We start from the raw sequence: 25,872 nt of genomic DNA on the forward strand, positions 1-25,872 counted from the left end.
TAAAATGATTTAGTCTGACTTCCTGCATAACAGGCCATCCAGTAATTCATGCAGTCCAGACCAACATGTGGTGGAACTAGAGAATACATCTTTTAGAAATATCCAGTCTTGAAGACTGAATAATGGAGAATTCACTATATCCCTTGGTAAAATGTTCAAATAGACTAACTACCCTTGCTGTTAACAGTGTGCATCTCATTTCCAGAATCTATTTCCTCCCAAGAATTGGCCTTACACCAATTTTCTTTCTAGATATAAGAGTGTTAAGGTTTGGAATGCTGACACGTCCTTACATTTAACACAGCTTTATAGAATACAGCTTTGTTATGGTTTTATTGGTTATGCACAGATATGCGTACAGAATCTAGGGGACAACCCGAAGTCTGAAAAAGAAAATCCATTATTGGAAATCTGCTTATAAATTCAAATGTCTGTGGTGAGACATCTTGAGTTTCATCTTTAGCTTTGCAATCAGAAATATTAACTGTTTCCAGCCAGAAACTTGGAAAAAGTGACTTTCAGGTTGTCAAACACTTAAAAAGAAAAAAATTGTAAGCAAGAAAAATTTCAGCACTTATTTTAATACATATGGAAATCATTTGGAACGTCCATTTAATTTATCTTTTATTGAAATTGCTAAATCGTGTATAGTACACTAAATTTGATTCAAAATGGAAAACGTTTTATAAAATGAAGAAACCAGTGTTGAAACCAAATAAGCCAATCAAAAAGGTACAAGGAAGAGTTTCAAAAATTGACCAACAAGTACCTGTACACATATATGAAACCATATTATCGCCCATAAGATAATTCAGAAAACACAGAGGAGCAGACTGCTACAGAAAGATTGCTATCACCTCCATTAAGTTCTGGCAACATTGTAATTCAGTGACCATTGGCCTTAGTATATAACAAGACCTGGTTCTGATACATTACTGAAAGACGTCGGCCCACCATATTTTAATGCAATTAATACCAAAACCAATACTTGCTTTGCAAATTAAGGCTTCTCTAGGTCTTGGGCTTTTTAAGATGACAGATATAACAGGACTGTGAATATGGCATTCTAGGAATTCTGCACCCATGACCTTGAACAATCCAGTTAAGTCTGGGCATGCACAAATTATATTCCCGTCTGCACTTAAGGGAAAGCTTTGGGTGCCTGTCAGCTGTTTAAGCAAATACTGATGAAATCAGTCATGTGACCAGTATCAAAAATGTCATGCAAAGAACCACCACCATTTCAGACTTAAGCTAACAGAGTTGTACCTTTCAGTAAATGGCTTTAAATCAGTTAACTGTTTAAATTAGAATGGAGTATTCAAATTTACAGGATAAATTAGACCAGTTCCAACATTTACATCAAACCACCCCAAACAAAAAGTTATTTATTTTCCTTCTCATATGATGTGTGAATCTATAGAATAATACCCTGCCGGCAGGAAGAACATGTTGCTATTATTCAGCAAACCTGAGTAGCGAGAGTCAATAAATACAAGGAGAGAGAGTTAAAATGCTAGTAGTCAAATATCTTGAATCTCAAGTGACAGGGGCATAATTCAGATTTAATCCTGTCCTTTGAAACAATTTTGTAATGTGTTGTGCCTGTGCTGAAGGTTTAAAAAGAGAAAATCCTGGCGGGGGGGGGGGGGGAGGGAGGGAAGAGAGAGAGAGAGAGAACCAACATAACTCAGCCAACTGGATGCTGGAAGTCCAATCATTACTGAACAGATCATTGTAAACAACCAGGATTGATCCTTTTTTTCTTCCCTTTTGAATGTTTTTTTGTCAAAGGCAAAATTCAGAAGAAATCTCAGGCTAAAGTCTTCATATTTGGTTGGAAGTGTTTTGTTGTCCCACTATATATATCTATATTTATTTAATCAGGCACAAGAGGGGCTATTTAAACATTCAACAAGTCCTCATCACTATCATCGTGGAATGATAGGGTATTAGTAGAATTCTGTGTCTTCTGTTGGCCTGGGTTAAGTTTTGTTTTTCTATCCTTCCCTCCATTCAGCAAGTTGGTCTTGGCATCACTTCCAAGGCTAAATGGCTTCTTTTGCTGGTGCCTGTTCTGGCCCGACCCTCTGGATTGCACCCCTCTAGTTGAATGAATCTTCACATCTGGGACAGTTAGAACTTCATCCTCACTGTCCAGGTCATCCACATGGAGAGATGTCAAGGCTTCTGATTTAACAGATGTGGTAGTGATGTGACCATTTTCTTGTCCTCCTTTTCCTGGTCTCTGATTTGGTGCTGCAATTTCCTCCATAAGCCACTCAGTTTCATTCTCATTAGCTTCTTCTTCAGTGTTTATCTGTAGTATGAAGATGGTAAAGTTACTGAATAATATTTGATAGGCTCTCACAAGCACCCTTTACGGTCTCCCAAAATCCATCACCTGAGAACCACCAACAGCCCCATCCTGCACTTTGATTTACCATCTTCCACTGATAAGCAGATAGCACAAAATACGGCGTTAGTAAACTAATACTTTGATCTCTCTATGCTGCCTTTTACATTCCGAGCACTATTGCACATTAGTTTAATCTTCTCTGGCTCTTTGCTTTCCCAGTTTGCCTCCTACTTGTTGATCACTCCTCAGCATTTCCCTTAATCCTCCGTCTCCTTTCCTCCTATCTGTGAGGACTGAAACTGTTCTGTTCTTTCCCACCACCTACTTCCAGATTTAGTCTCAGCCAGTCAACCAGCTCGCCGATAGTCAGAGTTAGTTTAAATTCATTTAAAGTAATTGTGAGTAGAAGCAGCTATATATTACTAATTTGGAAAAAATCATTTAAAACACAGAACCTCAGAGGTCATAGTACCTTTGTATATTTATAGGAAACATTTGATGATCTTCTGCAGCAGTTGGTTATCTTGTGTATCACAGTTTCTCTAAAACAAAAAATTTAGAAAATTTAATCTTACAGTATTAGATCCCTATTTATCCTTCTAGAGAAAAAACAGTGATCAGCAATACCAAACCCCTTAATTTTCACTCTTCTGCCAGTCTGTGGGAAATCTGCTCAGTTTCCAGTCAAGAGAAGAGATCCAATACCCTTCTCACATGCACCTTTCCAAGTCCATTAACTGAATGGGTTACACTGGTATATCAGAGGGTATGTCTACACTACGGGATTATTCCGATTTTACAGAAACCAGTTTTGTAAAACAGATTGTATAAAGTTGAGTGCACACGGCCACACTAAGCACATTAATTCAGCGGTGTGCGTCCATGTACTGAGGCGAGCATCAATTTCTGGAGCGTTGCACTGTGGGTAGCTATCCCGTAGCTATCCCATAGGTCCTGCAGTCTCCCTCACCCATTGGAATTCTGGGTTGAGAGCCAAATGCAAAAAAAGTGTTGCAGGTGATTCTGGGTAAATGTCACCACTCAATCCTTCCTCCATGAAAGCAATGGCAGACAATCATTTCACGCCCTTTTTCCCTGGATTGCCCTGGCAGATGCCATAGCATGGCAACCGTTTTGCCTTTTGTCACTGTATGTGTACTGGATGCTGCTGACAGAGGCAGTACCACAGTGCTACACAGCAGCATTCATTTGCCTTTGCAAGGTAGCAAAGACAGTTACCAGCCCTATTGCACCGTCTGCCATACTATCGTAAATTGGAGATGAGATGACTTATCAGTCGTTCTGTACCGTCTGCTGCTGTCATGGGTGCTCCTGGCTGGCCTTGCTGAGGTTGGCCGGGGGCGCAAAGACAAAAATGGGAATGACTTCCCAGGTCATTCCCTTATGTTTTGTCTAAAAATAAAGTCAGTCCTGCCTAGAATATGGGGCAAGTATACTAGAGAACCAGAGAGCACAGCCGCTCCATGTCAGAGCCCCAGAGATCCCGCAGAAATGATGAGCTGCATGCCATTCTAGGGGGTGCCCCTGCAACAACCCCACTCGTTGCTTACTTCCTCCTCCAACCCTCCTGAGCTACCATGGCAGCGTCCCCCCATTTGTGTGATGAAGTAATAAAGAATGCAGGAATAAGAAACACTGACTTTTTAGTGAGATAAAATGAGGGAGAGGAAGCCTCCAGCTGCTATGATAGTCCAGGCAGTACAGAATCTTCTCTTTAGCCATGAAAGGGGAGGGCTGATAGGAGCTCAGCCTCCATTTGCTATGATGAAGACGGTTACCAGACGTTCTGTACCATCTGCCGGGAATGACCGGGAGTCATTCCCATTTTTACCCAGGTGCCCCCGGCCGACCTCACCGAGGCCAGCCAGGAGCACTCACGGGCTGATGACAATGGATACCAGTCATATTGTACCGTCTGCCACTGGGAAGGGGATGCTGGTGTTCAGCACTGCAGAACCCCGTCTACCAGCAGCATGCAGTAACATAGGGTGACATTGAAAAAAGGCAAGAAACTGTTTTTTTCCCTTTTTCTTTTGGAGGGGGAGGGGGGAAGGATGTAAATTGACGACATATACCCTTAAACACCCGGGGAAAAAGTTTTTGACCCTTCAGGCACTGGGAGCTCAGCCAAGAATGCAAATGCTTTTTGGTGACTGCGGGGATAGCTGGAGTCCTCAGGATCCCCTCTCTCCCTCCATAAGTGTCCATTTCATTCTTTGGCTTTCCGGTACGCTTGTCACACAGCACTGTACTGTGGCTTCTGTCTATCAGAGCCTGGAGATTTTTTCAAATGCTTTGTCATTTCATCTTTTGTAACGGAGCTCTGATAGAACAGATTTGTCTCCCCATACAGCAATCAGATCCAGTATCTCCCGTACAGTCCATGCTGGAGCTCTTTTTGGATTTGGGACTGCATCGCCACCCATGCTGATCGGAGCTCCACGCTGGGCAAACAGGAAATCAAATTCAAAAGTTCACGGGGCTTTTCCTGTCTACCTGGCCAGTGCATCTGAGTTCAGATCGCTTTCCAGAGCAGTCACAATGGTGCACTGTGGGATATCGCCCGGAGGCCAATACCGTCGATTTGTGGCCACACTAACCCTAAGCTGACATGGCAATACCAATTTCAGCGCTACTCCTCGTCAGGGAGGAGTACAGAAATCTGTTTAAAGAGCCCTTTATATTGATATAAAGGGCCTCGCTGTGTGGATGGGTGCAGGGTTAAACCAGTTTAATGCTGCTAAATTCGGTTTAAATGCGTAGTGTAGACCAGGCCAGAGAAAGATTTGGTCCAAGACTATTCTAATTGCTAGCACAGAAGACTCAATTCTAGTATCTGGAGGTAGTCAATCACACCACTCCCTCTCTACCTTGTCACCAACAAATGTTCTGGAACTCCTCTGCCTTCTCAAATCTGTAACAAAATTGCTAGCAGAGCTGACAGGGGGCTGCTGACAGGGGAGTTTGACAGGGAGAGCAAGAGACCCCGCTGCTGAACAGACTACCAGGTGAGAGTACTAGCTGTTGGTGTGAGTGAGTGTGCTTGACTGTTTGAATTTTAATTGTGATTCTGATTTCAGGTGACTTCAGTTTCAGTTACAGCTGCTGTGACAGCTGGGACTGAGTGCCTGACCTTGTTCCTTTAATTGGCCTTCCCCAGTGTGACTCACGAGGGGGGAGGGACTGACCAAGGCAAGTAGGCTTTAAAAGCCAGAGGCAGAGCAACCAGGGGAGCAGAGCAGACAGGAGAGTCTGAAAGGGAGTTTGACACAGGGAGGCCTACGATGGTTAGGGAGACCTGCAACACCTGTGCCAGCACTGCTTCTGTCTCCTCCACCTGTGCCTGTAGCCAGACAGAGCATCTGAGCATGGATGCTTCTATCCAGATCCTGGTGTGGTTTTGCAGGGACCGTAACTTGCAATTTCCACTAACTGATATCCAGGCTGGGGGTGGGGTATCCAATGTGAAAGGTGCCTACCGCTGGAATCTCTTGAGCAGCAGGTGGGAGAGCTACAGGAGCAGGTGGCTAGGTTGAGGAACATCCGAATCCACAAGCAGTTCCTGGACAGTGTCCATGTGGAGACAGCTGAGGTAGCTATCCCAGTACACAGGACTGCTGACACACCACTGGTGGAGGAGGAGATGGCTCAGGGTGGACACTGGCAGCTGGTTACTTCTGGCAGTGCTCCACCCCTGCTCCGAACCCTCCTGCCGTGTTAATAGGTAACCATTATGCTCTTGATACAGGAGAGAAGGAATCACCTCCTACAGTAAAGGAGAAGCCTTGCACCCCCAAGGCTGGGAGGTCTGCTGCCACCACCGCAAATAGGCAACGTAGGGTAGCGGTGGTCGGAGACTTTCTGCTGAGGGGGACGGAGGTGCCCATCTGTCACCCTGACATTTCATCTCGGGAGGTATGCTGCCTGTCGGGGGCCCGTAACCAAAATGTTAGAGGCATTGTCGAGGATTATCCAGCCCTCTGACTACTAACCCACGCTACTCATCCATGTGGGCACAAATGATACTGCGAGGTGTGACACTGAGCAGATCAATAGTGACTACAGGACTCTGAGTACGGGTGAAGGAGTTCGGAGCGCAGGTGGTATTCTCATCGATTCTTCCTGTCAAAGGTAGGGGCCCGGGCAGAGACAGATGCATCACGGAGGTGAATGCCTGGCTGCGAAGATGGTGTCGCCAGGAGGGCTTTGGTTTCCTCGACCACGGGATGCTATTTGAGGAATGACTGCTAGGCAGAGATGGTGTTCATCTTTCGAGGAGGGGAAGACCCTGTTTGGACACAGACTGGCTAACCTAGTGAGGAGGGCTTTAAACTAGGTTCAATGGGGACAGGTGAGCAAAGCCCACAGGTAAGTGGGGAACATGGAGACCTGGGAGATGGGTCAGAAATAGAGTGTGGGCTATAATGGCAGAGAGAAAGGAGGGTCAGGGCAAAAAACTGGGAGGCAATATCAAACTAGTATCTTAGATGCCTATATACAAATGTGAGAAGTATGGGTAATAAGCAGGAAGAACTGGAAGTGCTAATAAATAAATACAACTATGACATTGTTGGCATCACTGAAACTTGGTGGGATAATACACATGATTGGAATGTTGGTGTGCATGGGTACAGCTTGCTCAGGAAGGATGGACAGGGGAAAAAGGGAGGAGGTGTTGCCTTATATATTAAAATGTACACACTTGGACTGAGGTGGAGATGGACATAGGAGACGGAAGTGTTGAGAGTCTCTGGATTAGGCTAAAAGGGGTAAAAAACAAGGGTGATGTCGTGCTAGGAGCTACTACAGACCACCTAACCAGATGGAAGAGGTGGATGAGGCTTTTTTTAAAAAACTAACAATCATCCAAAGCCCAAGATTTGGTGGTGATGGGGGACTTCAGTTATCCAGATATACGATGGGAAAACACCACCGCGGGCCACAGACTATCCAATAAGTTATTGGACTGCATTGCAGACAACTTTTTATTTTAGAAGGTTGAAAAAGCTACTAGGGGGAAGCTGTTCTAGACTTAATTTTAACAAAATAGGGAGGAACTCATTGAGAATTTGAAAGTAGAAGGCAGCTTGGGTGAAAGCGATCGTGAAATCAGAGTTCGCAATTCTAAGGAAGGATAGAAGGGAGTACAGCAAAATAGAGACAATGGATTTCCGGAAGGTGGATTTGGGTAAGCTCAGAGAGCTGATAGGTAAGGTCCCAGGGGAATCAAGACTGAGGGGAAATACCAACTGAGGAGAGTTGGCCGTTTTTCAAAGGGACACTATTAAGGGCGCAAAAGCAAGCTATTCCGCTGGGTAGGAAAGATAGAAAATGTGGCTAAAGACCACCTTGGCTTAACCACGAGATCTTGCATGATCTAAAAAATAAAAAGGAGTCATATTAAAAATGGAAACTAGGACAAAGAATGAAAATAGGCAAACAACACAGGAATGCAGGGGCAAGATTAGAAATGCAAAGGCACAAAATATTCTCACAGCTAGTTTGAGCTCAAAGGGAAACAAGAAGACTTTTTATCAATACATTAGAAGCAAGAGGAAGACCTAGGATAGGGTAGGCCCACTGCTCAGTGAGGAGGGAGAAACAGTAACAGAAAACTTGGAAATGGCAGAGATGCTTAATGACTTCTTTGTCTCGGTCTTCACCGAGAAGTCTGAAGGAATGCCTAACATAGTGAGTGCTAACGGGAAGGAGGTAGGTTTAGAAGAAACAATAAAAAAAGAACAAGTTAAGAATCACTTAGAAAAGTTAAAGGCCTGCAAGTCACCAGGGCCTGATGAAATGCATCTGAGAATACTCAAGGAGCTAATAGAGGAGGTATCTGAGCCTCTAGCTTTTATCTTTGGAAAACCCTGGGAGATGGGAGAGATTCCAGAAGACTGGAAAAGGGTAAATATAGTGCCCATCTATAAAAAAAGGAAATAAAAACAACCCAGGAAACTACAGACCAGTTAGTTTAAACTTCCGTGCCAGGGAAGATAAGGGAGCAAGTAATTAAGGAAATCATCTGCAAACATTTGGAAGGCGCTAAGGTGACAGGGAATAGCCAGCATGGATTTGTAAAGAACAAATCATGTCAAACCAGTGGTATATCTAGGCTTTAGTAAGCCATTTGATATGGTCTCCCATGATATCCTTATCGATAAGTTAGGCAAATACAATTTAGATGGGGCTACTATAAAGGTGGGTGCATAACTGGCTGGATAACCATACTCAGAGAATAGTTATTAACGGTTCCTAATCCTGCTGGAAAGTTATAACAAGTGGGGTTCTACAGGAGTCTGTTCTGGGACTGGCTCTGTTCAATATCTTCATCAACGACTTAGATATTGGCATAGAAAGTATGCTTAAGTTTGCAGATGATACCGAACTGGGAGGGATTGCAACTGCTTTGGAGAACAGGGTCATAATTCAAAAATAACCTGGACAAATTGGAGAAATGGTCTGAGGTAAACAGGATGAAGTTTAATAAAGACAAATGCAGAGTGCTCCACTTAGGAAGGAACAATCAGTTTCACACATGCAGAATGTTAAGAGACTGTCTAGGAAGGAGTATGGCAGAAAGGGATCTAGGGATTATAGTGGACCACAAGCTAAATATGAGTCAGTGTGATGCTGTTGCAAAAAAAGCAAAGGTGATTCTGGGATGCAACAACAGGTGTGTTGTGAGCAAGACATGAGAAGTCATTCTTCCGCTCTATTCTGCGCTGGTTAGGCCTCAACTGGAGTACTGTGTCCAGTTCTGGGCACCGCATTTCAAGAAAGATATGGAGAAATTGGAGAGGGTCCAGAGAAGAGCAACAAGAAAGATTAAAGGTCTAGAGAACACGACCTATGAAGGAAGGCTGAAAGAATTGGGTTTGTTCAGTTTGGAAAAGAGAAGACTGAGAGGGGACATGATAGCAGTTTTCAGGTATCTAAAAGGATGTCATAAGGAGGAGGGAGGAAACTTGTTTACCTTAGCCTCTAAGGATAGAACAAGAAGCAATGGGCTTAAACTGCAGCAAGGGAGGTTTAGGTTAGACATTAGGAAAAAGTTCTTAACTGTCGGGGTGGTTAAACACTGGAATAAATTGCCTAGGGAGGTTGTGGAATCTCCATCTCTGGAGATATTTAAGAGTAGGTTAGATAAATGTCTATCAGCGATGGTCTAGACAGTACTGATCCTGCCATGAGGGCAGGGGACTGGACTTGACCTCTCAAGGTCCCTTTCAGTTCTAGAATCTATGGAACTCCTCTGCCTTCTCAAATCTAAATTGCTAGCAGAACATTCACCCGGGGAAGAGCAAACAACAACATTTGCTCCACAGTGCTGAACATAGTGTTAATCATGATAGCATTAGCTCATGTATTTGTTCTCTGCTGTATCAAGTTGAACCACGGGAAACTCTTGAGTTATGCTTAGAGACACCATCAACTTAAAAAAAGTCAATTGCCTGAGTACCCCACTACCCCGTTATTGTTACATGTAACACTTAAGAGTACAATAACTGAACAGATTAGTCAGCCAGTTTCTCCCATTTGTGTACCTGTAAATACTTCTAACGCATTCTGAGAAACTGACTAGATTTCAAGTGGTCACCATCCCACTTGAACTGAATCACCTTACACAACACAAGGAATCATTTTCCCATTAGCCTCCCCTAGCCCCTTACCTCCTCTCTTTTTTGTAAAACAACAAGATCAACAGACACGCTGTGAGAACTACCAGGAGGACACTCAGCACAGCCCCAACAGCTTGGCTTCTTCCCGAAAGGCCTTCAAAAATTTGCACTCCCTCATCAGACTGGCCTTCTTTGATCTCAGAACTTCTGTAGGCAACAAAGACGACATGGTTAAGAGGACACTGCCTGGTTAGACTCTTATATAGAAGCTGCTTCAAAGAGAGAAGGTTTAGTGCATTTCTGTTTAATACACAAGTGATCTAGTTTATTCTAAACCAAAGAAATAGGAAGAAGAGGGTCATTTGAGTCTGCAACCAAATACAGAATTATTACTTAAAAGGACAGTTCCGTAAAAAACATTACATATTTATTAGCACATAGTTATTAACAAGTAGAATTCATGGCAACAGTTTAATATTTAAAGAACAAAAAAGCTGAACCCAAAACCAATGTAGAATCCAGCTATGAATCCACAGCACCCTAGCCTTGCACCATAGCAAGTTATAGCAGGCGAACACAATTTGTCTTTCAACAAGCTGTAATAGCACCCAGATGCAGCTACACATATATCTTACCTTCGAGACCACAACCTATTGTGCCAGTCAGTATTGTCTTATTGTTACCTTGTGCTCTCCCAACTGTCTGCATCCACTTGTTGGATCTTGTCTTATACTTAGGTTGTAAGCTCTGAGGCAGGGACCATCTTTTTGTTGTGTTTGTACAATGTTCTGCATAACTGGGCACTGGCCTGTGACTGGGATGCCTAGGCACTACCGCAATACAAATAAATAAATAAATATTGTCCACTCCAGCAGAGAAAGTTCTGGCATAAAGAAGTGGGCCGGTAAAGGTGACAACCATTTGTAGTGTGGAAGAAAGCTAGCTATTCATTTCCACACACTGGATACATGACTACGGAGAGCTCTCTTTTTAAGTTAAGACCATTTCTTAATGGGAGATATGCCTTAGGCTACTCCTCTCAGTAACCAGAGAAGCAGTTGTTGGCTGGAAACAAACTGAGTGAATGGGGAGAAGTATATTTTACTTGATGTCTCTTCTTTTCAATTTGTTTCAGTGCAAATATTAAACAACCTAGACCTGAAATAATCTTAGTACAAGATGATCATTTAGCTAGCAAGTGGAATCAATGTTCCTCCATTTATTAAGTCTTCAAATTGTATCCACTCACTCCTCTCATAAGCATTAGATGCTCCTTTTACTAGATTCTTAGCCGTCTTCTCCTTGCCACAACTACGGTAGATAATGCTGGAAGAACAGATAACTGCTAACAAGAACTGCATGTTACTTTGGGAGAATAAAGAAGTTACTTACACTAATGGACAGACTGCAGATGTGTACCAGGTAAACAAATATTGGCAGTCTGCTGTCTCGTGAAGGAACTCAGGGATGCCTTCCTTTGCCTGTAAATTGCAGTGGAATAAAATCGTTGAGGAGACGAATTTTGATTTATCTTTACCACAGGCTGAATCAGATGAAAACACAACATCCAAGTCATCATCTACAAAGAAGAAAAGTGAAAAGATTTCATAAAACACATTGCACAGGCACTAGATCCTTACAAATGGTCTATTAAATGTGCTACATTTTTACTGAGGAGAGAGCAAGAAAAAAAAGTGTGTTACTTCAGAATGTCTGTCTAAATTTACTTCTGCAATGTTTAGGTTATGATTACTCATTCACTTTGGAAAAAAAAAAGTGTTATATTTGTGCCATCAGGCAGGAATATATATATATTACAGAGCCCTTCTAGAATTACTAATATTTTGCCTACTTTTCACAAAAAACTCTTTACTAGGTGTTAAAAGTTCATTTAGTGTTATACTCATGTTCATCAAAAATATTAAATCCAATATGCAGTTTGATAATGTTTTTCTGAATTCTGGAGAACATGAAACAGTTTGCAGCAATGACATTCACTGAATGCCATCTGCTATTTGAGGTACTGGGAAAGCAATACACAACGTAAAGAGAGATTTAGTAAGCAGTGATACCAATAACCATCTCCATGAAAATAGAGAGTGTGTGTGTCTTGGTATTTTGTCCTGTGTGTCATAGCCTGTTTGGCAGTATTGACTAACAAAGGAGGTCTTGTCGCCGGGAGAAGCGGTGGATGTGATATACCTAGACTTTAGTAAGGCATTTGATACGGTCTCGCATGATATTCTTATAGATAAACTAGGAAAGTACAGTTTAGATGGGGCTACTATAAGGTGGGTGCATAACTTATATAGGGGGGAGGGGAGAAAGACATTCACTTTAATACTGTTCAGGCAAGTTTTGTAACTGCAGGGGATGTGAAAAGCCCTGCCATAACTAACATTAAGTCTTGTATGTGATGTTTTAAGCTGAAGAGCCCATCTGAGCTTTATTAAACCCTTTTCTGGGATCGCAGACAGTACAATTACTTATAGAGCATACATGCAAATGGGGATGGTGAGAAGAAGAGAAGGTCTTGTTTTCCCCATCACTCCACCGGAAAGTCAGTCATTTCTGCCTCCGTTATGCCACTCCTGCATTCAAACTGACAAGTAAGAATGGAAACACTGAAGCTAGGGAGATAATTCCAGCAGCCTTAACAGGAATATACTAGTACAAACAATAGTAAAAGCAGAAGTCTCACATTCTAGGAAGTAACTCACAGAAAGGTTCCAAGTGTAGACAATTCTAGTCAGTGAGGACTTACCTTGAACATAATATTTAGCTTTATCGGAAGAGCCAACTTTCCTAATGTAGGTACTAGTAGTTTTAATCTGGCATACTTTGGCTCCAGAGCACTGTGGGTGCGCAGAGTCTGTTATAGCAGAAAGCTGGATTTCATACACATATGTGTCACCGTTTGTCCGTATATCACCAGATGCTTGGTATAATCTGAAAGCAAAAGCAACTCTGTAGTAAAGTCCATATTTCTCTCATAATTATGGGCAAGAACAAATACTGCAACATCAGCAGCAACCTGATTTTAGAAGATTTCCAAGCACATTTCTTATATTCTACAGTCAGAAAGGACAGATATTGGGGAAAAAAAGTTCAATCCTTGGTACCTACAAGTTAGCTCCCAAATCCACAAGGAGGTACCGAAAGGTAAGTGGCCTGATTTTCAAAAGATACTGAACACCTGCAGCTGCCATTGGCTTCAGTAGGATTTATGGGTGATCAGCCCACTTATTTTGAGGCCTAACTATGGATTTAGGATCATAAGTGGCCTGGGCTGAAGTGTTAGTCATAAAATCCTGCATTTCGCCTCATCAGTAATTGTGGAAATATCCTGGCACTGCTGACACAATCCAGCAGGTCCAAGAGTAATGGCTATCAACACCTTGCAATGCGTACATTTTATAATTGTCTCTATTGACATTACTGGAGAGAGAGTCAAAGTTCTGATGTTTTTAAAAAAGGATGTTTGTTCCAGTACTCCTCTTCGGCCTCGAGATTGATTTTTGAACAAACCCATGCCCAGTTACCTTTCCAAGTCCGTTTTGGAATAAAGAACTATTTCCTACCTATCTGTTCCCTCCCTGCCTCATTCAATGCCATTAGAGAGTAGAATAACTGAACATGGCAGGGTTGCCATGTGAATAGACGTACCAGTGCTTTTGCATGGCTATGCCACTCCCATTCTCTTTAGTGTGTGTTGCTGGTCTGTGACTTGGAGAAGCAATGCTTCTTCATTGCTTTGCTTTCCCAACACACCCTTGAATTACGAGGCTATATCACCATGCTACACACCCTGCATTGTTTACTTCATTGCCTTTTTTGAGCATGTTGTAAACCTGCTCTAAGCAGTTGCTTCTGTAGTTTTACTGGTTGCGTACACACACACACACACACACACACACACACACGTGTCAGTCTTGAGGTCCAACATTCCTCCCTTCCCTGAGCCTCTTGTTTTTAAGATTTCCCATTTCAACCAGTGACTCAATGTTATGCCTCTCCACAGTTAAAGCTTTGCACCATGGTCACCAAACTTCTTACCTCAGAACTTGCAAGCAATTCTACCTTATTGGCAAGTTTGGATGTCTTTGAAGGTGTTTTTTAAAAAAGATCCACTCTAGGAATTATTTTGGGGAAGTTCTATGGCCTGTGTCCTGCAGGAGGTCAGACTATCATCAGCAGAATGGTCTTTTGGGGCATTGGAAGCTCTGAATGTATCATTACTGGAGTACAAAAAGGGTGCTACATAAAAACCAAAAGTCACCATAATGGTGTAGTAAGAGTCTATAACACAGTGGCTGAGGGAACAAACACTGGGCAAGATCAGGGGGTTGTTGTCCCTTTTTATCATTTTGACAGAGAGTTTTGCACACCACAGATGAACTCTTGATATTTGGTTTTAAAAACGGCCTGACTCTGAGGGATGCTGAATACATTGAGATACACAGAACATCCTCAACACCGATTGACTTCAACAGGAAGAGAAAACACTCAGCATGTTCCAGGATCAGCCCCAGAGTCAGTAGTTTGCACACAGCTGGTGAGTTACAGAAAGTTCCTTAGCATGTGTGCTCCAAAGCTAGGCACATCTAAGACAGCCCATAGCAGTCAAAGTGGTATGGTTTTAGTAGCCAAATTCAGCACACTACAGGAACACGCTTTTAACTTACTTGTAATAAATGTCACCCAGGCTGAAATTTTTCCCAGTTGTAGGATTAATAACCATTCCATTCACTATCTCCACTTCTTGTGGCTTCACAGCACAAGCTGCTCGAGTTCCCCATGTGATATAGTATGTACAGTTTTCTTCATCAATCCTACCAAATACACAGGAAAGCAGTAACAAGTCATATTTGAGTGACATGCTTGCTAGTCTGAAAAGAATATAACTGATCAGGGGAAAGAAGGAGGGGAAGATACTCATGACTTTCAACATGGTGTAGCCTATTGGTTCAGCAGGTAGAAGCTTAATATTTGTGCTTATTTCTTGCATAAACTGATGACCTAGATCAAGATCACTGTTCTACCAGCCTTACTGAACTGCTTCCTAGGTCAATGGATTCAGAAGTCCAACAACAGGTAATTTCTGAAACCACAAAGTTAAAAAGTAAAAAAAAAAATCAGAACAGCTGCTTAAAGTTCCCAATGGCACATGCTGCATTTGAGATTTAAATGCAAAGTAAAACCAACCAACAGTCTGATTTGCTTCGGAAGGTTTACATTTTGCATTTCACTGATCTTGGATAACAAACATGGCTGGTCAAGTTCCAGACCCTAGCTCTTGTGCTTAGTTTTCCTATTGCTCCAGTGGGACATTTGATTCCCAGACAGAGCTGAACAATGAAGTTTGGCTCCAAACATTCAGTGCTCAGGGGAGGTGTTCAGAGATCATGGCTCATTAAATGAGAACTTTTATACATAGAGTTTTGCCAGCCTTTACTATTGCGCGCGCACACACACACACACACACAGGGTACGTCTACACTACAGGAGAAATTCAAATTAGCTTAAACCGATTTTATAAAACAGATATAAAGTCGATTGTGCGCGTCCACGCTAGGCACATTAATTCGGTGGTGTGCGTCCGTGGTTCAAGGCTAGCATCGATTTCTGGAGCGGTGCACTGTGGGTAGCTACTGTAAAAGAATGAGGCCAATAATGTCGATTTGCGTCCACACTAACCCTAAATCAATATAGTAATATCGATTTTAGTGTTACTCCTCTCGTTCTGTAGGAGTACAGAAATCGATTTAAAGAGCCCTTTAAATCGATATAAAAGCAGTATAGTGTGGACGGGTGCAGCATTAAATCGATTTAACGCTGTTAAAATCGGTTTAACAGCGTAGTGTGGACCAGGGAACACACACACTTAAAGTAACCGATTAAAGAAACCTGCAGTTAGGCAACACATTCTCTCCAAAACCTTGTTGGTAATGACAACTGATGGCTATAAAACCTTGAAACTGATATAATTTGATAAATCTAGAGAGAACAAACATCTAAAAGATAATGGATATACTGTAGCCACACCCACTTCAACAACAACTGATTCTTTCCTGTTATGCTATCACATCTTTATCAGTTTGAAAGGAATACCAACATTTTAGCCCATACAATCTAAAATAGATACTGAATGGAATTGCTGTTTATGAAATTGAACAAGTGGAAAAAGAGTCCAAAAGCCTCCAATCTGTTAAACAGATTGAAAATGTGTTGTGTGATGACACACATTGAAGTCTGTGTGAATTTTAAATGGCTTTCTAGAGACTAGGGTAAAATCAGGCTATACATTTGCTATTCCAGGGCAATCATCCAGTTCCTTTACTTGGAATTTACAGATAGCTGACAAGTAGCACAAAGTGCACATTTATTCAGAACTTTCTGCATTTACTTTTAAGAACATGTGAGTACAGCAGGCAGCTGTTTGTCCCACTGCCAGCATTTTTAATTCTAGCATCCTCATTTGACCGTTGTTTTGGCTCTCCACAAGGTGCTAATGCCAGAGAACAACGTGGAGGATCAGGACAATAAGAGGGATGCCAACTAATCTTTTCAAGCAGAAGAGAAAATGTGTAGTTACAGATTGGGAGAGAGGTTGGGTAATTAGGCTGAAAATTGATTTAACTGGCAAAATTTCCAAAACTTGGCACCTAGATAAAGTTTGGAAATCTATTTTGTTCAATTTTTTTATTTAACAGTAACTGACTCTGTTTTGAGGTCTGAGCAGAAACTGCAAGTTAGAACCTATGGCTCCGATCCCCAGCACTACCATCAACTCACTGTATTACCTTGCTCAGATAACCTAGGCCCAAATTTTTAAAGGTGTTTATGCACTGTTCCACCTCAGTTAAACATCGCCAACACTAAGTCACTTTTGAAAATGAGACATAGGCATTGAAACATTGAGTGAAATAATACCTGTAAAAATCTGGGTCTTAACCCCTTCAGAAAATGGGCATAGTACCAACCTCACAAAAAAGTGTGAGAGACCATGTTCCTAAAGCACTGAGATTCTTGGATGAGAGGTGCTATAGCAGAGCAAAGTTAACATTCTAAGTTCTTAAGCCAAGAGTTTGGTTTTTGTGCATTTAGTACTGCATCCTTACAGCAGAACAAAGCTGTTTCCGCAATCCCTCTATCTTTCTGGTTGACTGAACCAAGAAGGTCTGGTTAACATAATCAAAAAAGTCTTATTACTCACCTATGTAGCCTAGGCTCACCAATTGTTTTTGCACACTTCAGTTCTATAATAGTTGTTGCTTTCTTGTTTTTTCTACATTCATGTCCACCTGAGTAACTAACAAGGACTTTATCATCTGAAAAACAATCACTGAGAGACTCAGTTCTGTGTGTTCTGTAAGCCTTTAAATACAACTTTGCTTGTGACTATGGTTAAACTACTACTGCCATTTTAGATAATCTAAATACCTAATCCCAATGTTTTGATGGGCCCAGAGGTCAAATTGCATCTTGTTACATCGGTACAAAAGCTAAAATTTAAATCATTCCAACCATCCTTACCATACAGTTTCCCCCATGCCTCTCAAAAGAAACATTGCAGTTACAAATGTGTTGTCTCCTTTAAAGAGATGGCTAATTTGCCTTGCTAGTTCCATTTTACAATTTTAATAAAGCCCACACTTCGTCAAATAATGAATGAAAAATCGATTTTTGCAAGTAAGGCAATGGGTATAAGTGCATTTTTTTCCCCTCTACTGGTTAGATTTCTTTCCAATCTTTACAAACACAAGAGATTTAAAAGTTAGCTGCAGGTGCACTTTTGGAAGACAAGAGGAAAGATTCTTTAAACCAAAACATTGCAGCAGAATAATTTTTCTTGCAATTTCTAAAACTGTCACTATCTACTTTCCTGTAACTAGGATTTTAAACAAGAATCCTTATTTAAAGAAGCAATACGTTCAAACATTCTATTAAAGTGAGTAGAACACCTGGACATGTCCCAGTGCTGGGTTCTTGATAGCAAAGTTGAGATTTTTCCTAAAAAAATGGCCTTTGAGAAGCTCAACTATAACTAATTTTACTTCCTTTGGCCACTATCACAGCCTAAATGTTACTCTGTTTTAGACGGAATATTGGAAGAGTTTTTAAAAGCATGTGTCATTAATAAACTATTACTGCCATTTAAGATAAAAAGCTTGATTAACATGCAACAGATGTATTTACTGAAGTCTTTATGCAAGAGAGAGTTTCAGCATGACCACTAGATCCTCTCAATAAAAATACTGATTTTGCAGCTATTGAAATCAGGATTCAAAAGGATTACTGAACCTGTCACATTCAGCTTCTGCGTATGCACGACTCCCAGAACCCGAACAGCCCCATTTCGACTTTTGCTGCAAATAGCGGCTCTTTCAGGGCAGTCTGTGGGTCCATTGTTTATTCTCTGACATAGGTTCATGTAATACCTATCATAGGAGAAGAGAAAAGTATTTATGCCAAATGAACAGGAACAAGGAAAGGATTAAGCATCATGAAGTATTCTGTATTCAGAAATGTTTATTGTTGCTTCGTTTACATAATCACTGAGTGCTCATTTTTACATGCCTCATTACATAAGAGCTCTCTCAATCTGTTTGGGCAAACACAGAATGAGTCAAACTTCAGATTTTTTTGATTGCATTTCCAAATCTACTGATCTGATTCTTATTTTAAGATGTGTGTATATGCGTCACTCACTGTTCTCTAACATTAATTTACTAGATCAATTTTTTACTCATGTCAAGCTACATTTGGAAGTAAATTGGAGTTCAATTAAAAACACAGAGAAAGCATTATGAAATTGTTAGTTAAAAATAGTACCTTAAAAGTGCTAGATTCATAAAGTCACATTTTTATAAATGTGTTTTGCATTATAATTAATTTCTTTATTAAACAAAAAGAATTAACTGTAGTTAATCGAAGACATTGTTTCTGGTAACAATGTTTTTCAACTTTCTGGAACTAGTACATCTCATCTCTCCACTTTTACTTTATTCATAGAATGGAAAAGAAAAACAAAGTTCCAACTTTCTCAACTCAAGTTGGAAAAGTAAACAAACACTGGCATTCATTCCACTGTCAAGACTGAAAGCAGCAGATATATTTAGGGCAGGCCATGTGTCATATTTATAAAACTTGATTTAACCTCAAAAAGATAAACCGATTAAGATAAGAAGATATTCCCTTTAACTAATTAAAGTGAATATTCACAGACGCTATATTATAAAAAAAAATCTGATGTTTGTTTTAAAATGCCATCGTTTTTAATCCACCCTGTGCAAAGGTACCCATTTGCGAAGAGTGACTTTCCCCAGTTAGTTGGATGAGCAGGCTCCTTTCTTTACAGCTTTCAATTTCTAAAATGCACAGAGTTACAGTTTCAGTGAAGTCACAAGTTCCCTAAACTTCATGAAAGGCTGCGATCTGGAGAAAAAAAAATTAATTCAAACCAACTACTAAATGTGGACTATCAAATACTGAAAAACCAATATACACCCCTCCATATACCCACCACGTAACTCAATCTCAATCCATTGACGCACAAACTGCTGTGTAAAAAGGATTAAAGGTCGTCGGGGGGGAGGGGGAAAACCACTCACGTGATCCCATGATAGTTAAAGAGCCACGATCCTGTCAGTGAGGACAGCACTCTTAAATCATAGGTTTTGTGCTTTCGGATGAACTTGCACTCCATCTTCTTTGGAGGACAAACAAACTGTGTTTTCCATTCAAAGGTGACAGCACAGCCAAGCGTCTCACTCAGGAGCTGAGGGTTCCCATTCCCAGCACTGTCATCACACTTGAAAATAATAGTAGCTTCTCGATTCCCAGTTGCTATGCGGAGATACATTAATGGAGAGAAAAAAAAACAGAGAGGTTGTAATGTACGTGTGGACTGTGCAGCGTAATTATGATTCTAGCCAGTAGTGGAGAACCGTTCTAAAAATCAAGCATAGCTTCTCATTAAAGAAATATGAATTTTTGTTTCTAGCCCAGCTACATTAGTTAGATTCATGAAATAGGCAGAACACAATCACTTCGATGTACCATTACTTTACTACATTAGGCTGATTAAATTCAAATCTTAAGGTTTGTTTTTTTTTTTTTTTTTTATCTCCAGCTTAATGGGAAGATCAACTTTTAGTAGGTAAAATAGTTTTCACCATTTTATGACATCAGAAAACAGCATGCGATTTAAAAAAAAACCCTAATGTTATAGTTTCTCCTCATAAAGGACTTTTACCCACACAACAGCAGTATTGGAGGGGAGGAGGGAAAACCACACACTATCATCCTTATCATGCAAGAGCCATGTAAAAAGAGCCTTGGTTTAACTGAGAATCAGGCCCAAGGACACGCACATCATCATTTCATCTCTGTGATAAGTGAAGCTATTACTAACCATTTCCACAAAATCCCCGTTTTCCATCTTTGTCATAGTCATTAGTCGTGGCACACCAGCGCCGTTTTTCTTCGTCCACAATACAATCCTCATAGCGCTTGCCTTTGTATTTGAAGGGGAATACGCAAAGCTCACCTTTTTCAGTCACTGCAAATGGAGATGACACCCCTTGAAACATATGCTCTGTAGTTACCATGTGTAATGACAGGCAATAAATCAAAAGCAGTTTATAATTCTCCTATATATTACTCTCTGTTCTGTTTTAAAAATCCATCAGCCCAGCATTCAGGCACAAATACAGAAACATCAAGTCTAAATGCAATCAAATATGACACTGCAAAGAGACACAGTTTAACTTTCTGGGCAAACAGCTAGGCCTTCACTGAGCCACTTCGAACTGACATATGCAGCAAAGGCTGTATTGAGCATAGGTAAATAAATTCTTTGCAGAGGTTTAGATCATAAATATAAATCAACATCATGTTTTTAAAGCTATTAATTATACAAGAGCTAGGATTACATCTTCCTATTGCTAAACTGTTTTTTCCTGGCAGTTTTTTGGCTGCTCTGTGTCCTAATGGGACCAGACCATTTTTATATAAAATGACCTATAGCTAGTTACAGGATCTCACCTGGAGGGCACCGATCACCCCCAGTATACTGCAGAATGACAGTTTCATCCTGATGCCTGTAATCCATTTTCATTCCCTTTATGATTCCAAATGAAGCAGCACTGTTTTCAGAGACCAGGCACACTGCCCCATCTATGCATTTTCCCTGGGGAACATCTGCTACTTCAGCACACACCCCAATGTGATAACTGTTGGATCCAGAAGACACCTGTAGAAGCATCCAAAAGGGAATCGTACATCACAAAGACAAAAACACTCTAGAGCTAACAGTCAATACTCTATGAGAGCTACCCAAGTCCTTTATGTACTTGAAGTCTTGTAAAAAGTTTAGATGACAGGGATTGGACATTATTTTACAGAAAGTCATTTAAAGACCATAGGGAAGAAATATATCCTACACTTTAAAGTTTTATTGTACTGAGCCATATTAATAGGTCAGCCTTGCAAAACTCGATTATATTACTGTAGCACCCAGGAGCTTTTATGAATATTGATTGGCCTGTGCACAAGTATCCATTTTTTAAAATTACAATGCGTAACAGAAAAGTTAACGATGCTTCCTCACTGGAGGGGTGGGGGAGGAATACCCCTGAGAAGAACTTTGCAAGTCTAGTATGAAGCATTTTATGAGAGAAGGACTAGAGCTACTAGTACGTAGCTGGTCTCCGCCATAGGGCTGCAGTCTGGAAGAGTACCACAACTTCATGCCAGTGGCTCTTGGAGATGGCACAGAAATGTAATGCACATGCCTCTTCATCTTGATTTCCTCAGCTCGCCTGGCTTATTCAAATGACTATTAACTGCTTTGGTTTCAAAGCATGCTATTCCCCCACTACTGAGAACAGTAGCCCCAACACTGTTAACGTTACCTTGTACGAGCTTCCAGAAAGGCTGGACAAGTTAAAAGTGTAGTTTAACAGCTCATCAGTCACAGAGCAGCCCAGCATGTTCACTTTATCGGGACACACTAGAGGAGTGGCCCACTCGAACACGAAACTGCAGTCAGATTTTCGTATCATCTTTGGATTGCCCTGTTACAGAACATAGCAAAAGCAGTACAATGAACTCTGTGTGGGTTTGATTATTTCTAGTTATCGGGGGGAGGAAGAGGTAAAAAGGAGACTCCTGCTGGCAGGGTTGTTTTTACTAACTCTTTGGCTCAGGACTACAACTAGTACAAAATGCTAAGATGTCACAGTCACAAATTATTCCATCATATCACCCATTTTCATGCCTTTCTAGAGCTGTGTGGAAGACAGAAATGCTGTTTTGCAAAGTATTTTGAGATTCCAAATTTTGGCTTCGTTTCATATCAGAACAAAAATGGAAAATTTGAAAATTCTCCAAAGGAAAATTCAGGGTGTTTTTTTTAAGTTTAAGTTTTGTTTAGAGATTTTGACCTGTTTTATAGTCTTCAAATCCTACCTGTCACCTCAACAGCAACAATAGGGCTGAATGAAGTCTTTCATCACTTTGTCACGTACTAGCTTCACAACTTCGTTCAGAACCTCTCTATTCTACACCATTCTTCGCTGTATCTATCCAGCGCCTTCTTGGTTCCTTGCACTCTGGTGTGGATAGCAGTGCACTGCATCCTTTCTGGGTCTATTCTTGATTTGTGTCCAAATCATGTTAGTTGTTTTTCTTGACTCGTCTGTAACAGCGTTATTTCTTGCCCTAATTTCCCCCAGCCACTGCCTTGAACCTCTCAGTATTTCCCTCAGCCAGTTCATTTCTGCAGTCAAGATCTTTCATTCATCAGCTTTCCTCATACTCCAGCATTTTGACCTGTACAGCAGTATCGCCATGATAGTTCTCACGTACACTGATTTTCATATTTATTGAAATATTTTTAGCCTTGCAGAGTTCGCTGAATGCTGTAGTGGCAAGTCTGATTCTTCATTTTATGGCATCTTCACAACTCCCATTCTTCAATACTAGTGCTCCAAGGCACACATATTCCCACTTGTTCTTGTTCTTTGTCCGAGTTTGATCTTTACCATTTCCTCTTGTCTTCTAATTGCCAAAATTTGTTTTATATTCTAATAAACTCTTTATTTATTAATAGAATGTAAGAGAAAGTTTCAAAACAAAAAATTGAAGTGTTCTGATAATGCTGAAATGTCTCATTTTGACATTTTTGGAACTTTTCACTTTTGCTCCTAAACAAAATTTTGGAGAAAGACAGTATCAAAAAAGCATTTTGACAGAAAAATCTCCATCAATGTTTTTCTGACCAGCTTTAGTCTTTTAGTGCTATCAAGCGATTTAAAAAATTGTGATTAATTGTGCTGTTAAACAATTGAATACCATTTATTTTAAATTTTTGAACGTTTATTACATTTTCAAACGTTGTATTCTGTGCTGTAAGTGAAATTAATGTGTACAGTGCTCACTTAATATTAATTTTTGGTTACAAATATTTGCACTGTAAAAAACAAATAGACTCTCAATTCACCTCGTACAAGTACTGTAGTGCCATCTCTATCATGAAAGTTGAACTTTCAAATGTAGAATTATATTTAAAAAACCTACATTCAAAAATAGAACAATGTAAAACTTTAGAGCCTACAAGTCCACTCAATCCTACTTCTTGGCCAGCCAATCACTCAGGCAAACAAGGTTGGTTATAATTTGCAGGAGGTAATGCTGCCTGTTTCTTGTTTACAATGTTACCTGAAAGTGAGAACAGGCATTTGCATGCCACTGTTGTAGCTGGCATCACAAAATATTTACATGTCAGATGCACTAAAGATTCACATGTCCCTTCATGCTTCATCTGCCATTCCAGAGGACAAGCTTCCATGCTGATGATGGGTTCTGCTGATAACGATCCAAAGCAGTGCAGACTGATTCATGTTCTTTTCTTCATCTGAGTCAGATGCCACCAGCAGAAGGCTGATTTTCTTTTTTGGTGGTTTGTGTTGCTCTTTTAAGACTTCTGAAAGCATGTTCCACATCTCATCCCTCTCAGATTTTGGAAGGCACTTCAGATTCTTAAACCTTGGGTCCAGTGCTGTAGCTATTTTTAGAAATCTCACATTGGTATCTTCTTTGCATTTTGTCAAATCTGCTGTGAAAATGTTCTTTAAACAAACGTCTGGGTCATCATCCGAGACTGCTATAATGTGCAATATATGCAGAATGTGGATAAAAGAACAGGAGACAATTCTCCCCACAAAGGAGTACAGTCACAAATTTAACTGATGCATTTATTTATTTATTTTTAAGCAGCAACATTAGCATAAACGCATGTCCTCTGGAATGGTGGCTGAAGCATGAAGGGGCATACAAATGTTTAGCATAGATATCTGGCATGTAAACACCTTGCAACACTGGCTACAAAAGTGCCATGCAAACGGCTGTCCTCACTTTCAGGTGACATTGTAAATAAGAAGCAGGAAGCAGTATCTCCCGTCAATGTAAACAAACTTTGTCTTAGTGATTGGCAGAAGGAGGAGGACTGAGTGGACTTGTAGGCGCTAAAGCTTTACACTTGAGTTTTTGAGTGCAGTTATGTAACCAAAAAAAAAAAATCTGCATTTGTAAGTTACACTTTCACGATAAAGAGATGGCATTTCAGTACTTGTATGAGGTGAATTGAAAAATACTATTTTTATCATTTTTACAGTCATATTTGCAATCAAATATAACAATATGAAAGTGTGCACGGTGTACTTGGTATTGTGTTGTAATTGAAATCAATATTGAAAATGTACAAAACATCCAAAAACATGTAATAAATTTCAAATTAGTATTCTATTGTTCTAAGTGTGAGTAATTGTGATTAATTTTTTTGAGTTAATCGCAGTTAACTCGTGCGATTGACAGCCCTGGTATTTATATAAAATATGTATTTTTAAACGTAATCAAACAACTACAATAGAAGAACATTTAAGATTTATTACATTTCCTGTCTTGAGTGCTTAACCAGGCAGCTTTAACATTTTGTAACAAGATATCTTTGGTCTTTAAATCAGGGAAAATGGCACACTGGGTACGAAGGAAACATTCAAATAAATTCTAATGTTTTCCTCCACGAGCCAAAAAATTCCACTCCTTCCTTTTGGTACAGGGCTAAGGCTGATCAGAGATAGTATTAAGAGGAAGTTTAATGTTAACAATAAGCTACCACTAAACTAAATTAACTCAAAGTCTCAGATAGCTTGCAATTTGCGTAATTTGCCGCCTGCCTAAAAATATGTATCTTAAAATAACTGAACAAAGGACTAAATTTTCTTTCAGGACATAAAATGGAAACCATCTTCTGCAGCTTGCTGTCTTTCCATGAACTACTCAATTTTTTCTTGACTAGTTTTGGTTAGAGTTCAAAATAGAAATTCATTAGGGACGTGCAAAGTTTACACTCTCTCATTGGTTACTTCCCATTTTGCAATACATTTACTATTGTTCCTTTTCCTACACTAAAATCTGTATTGTCACTATAAAATGTTAAACAAAGGTTTCTTACCAGACTTGTTCCTCTTTTACAATGGAATACAATAAGAGAGCTGAATGTTTTGTCTGCTTCACAAGCAGTTGTACTGTTAAAAGTGATATAAACTTCATTTACTGCGGGATTTATTTTTGGAGGTCCAGTGATGCGACCAATATCCTGAATGAGCAAAAACATTGATTAGTAACGGCATATTAAATACTACAGCCCAGTTTTCAGATAAGTCAATGGAAGATACAGCTACTTGGCTTAAGTGAGAACAGAGGTATTGAACACCTCTGAAAAATCATGCCCTATTACAACTGCTCTCCTTGGATGTACTCTGATTAGATCTTAAAATAGAAGATGACCACTCACTATGATAA

The 25,872-nt window shown here is 40.3% G+C and overlaps 1 protein-coding gene across 2 annotated transcripts in view; it reads right to left on the bottom strand.

Annotated features, from left to right (window-relative positions):
• Positions 1–316: 316 nt before the first annotated feature.
• IGF2R (insulin like growth factor 2 receptor) overlaps positions 317–25,872 on the bottom strand; it is a 91,228-nt gene continuing 65,672 nt past the window's right edge. Inside the window, exons 36-48 of one of the 2 annotated variants that reach the window (XM_050948984.1) lie at positions 25,523–25,666; positions 21,921–22,082; positions 21,052–21,259; positions 20,420–20,566; positions 19,617–19,851; positions 18,307–18,443; positions 17,219–17,333; positions 14,688–14,834; positions 12,767–12,951; positions 11,395–11,581; positions 10,054–10,206; positions 2,832–2,901; positions 317–2,320 (exon numbers count right to left, since the gene is read on the bottom strand). In XM_050948984.1, the coding sequence (XP_050804941.1) occupies positions 1,904–2,320; positions 2,832–2,901; positions 10,054–10,206; positions 11,395–11,581; positions 12,767–12,951; positions 14,688–14,834; positions 17,219–17,333; positions 18,307–18,443; positions 19,617–19,851; positions 20,420–20,566; positions 21,052–21,259; positions 21,921–22,082; positions 25,523–25,666 (2,307 nt within the window). In that variant the 3' untranslated portion in view covers positions 317–1,903. Of the gene's footprint in view, positions 2,321–2,831; positions 2,902–10,053; positions 10,210–11,394; positions 11,582–12,766; positions 12,952–14,687; positions 14,835–17,218; positions 17,334–18,306; positions 18,444–19,616; positions 19,852–20,419; positions 20,567–21,051; positions 21,260–21,920; positions 22,083–25,522; positions 25,667–25,872 lie in introns of both variants that reach the window. The other variant, XM_050948983.1, reaches the window with a different exon arrangement.

This window comes from Gopherus flavomarginatus, chromosome 4, assembly GCF_025201925.1.
Source record: "Gopherus flavomarginatus isolate rGopFla2 chromosome 4, rGopFla2.mat.asm, whole genome shotgun sequence".
NCBI classification, from domain to species: Eukaryota; Metazoa; Chordata; order Testudines; family Testudinidae; genus Gopherus; species Gopherus flavomarginatus.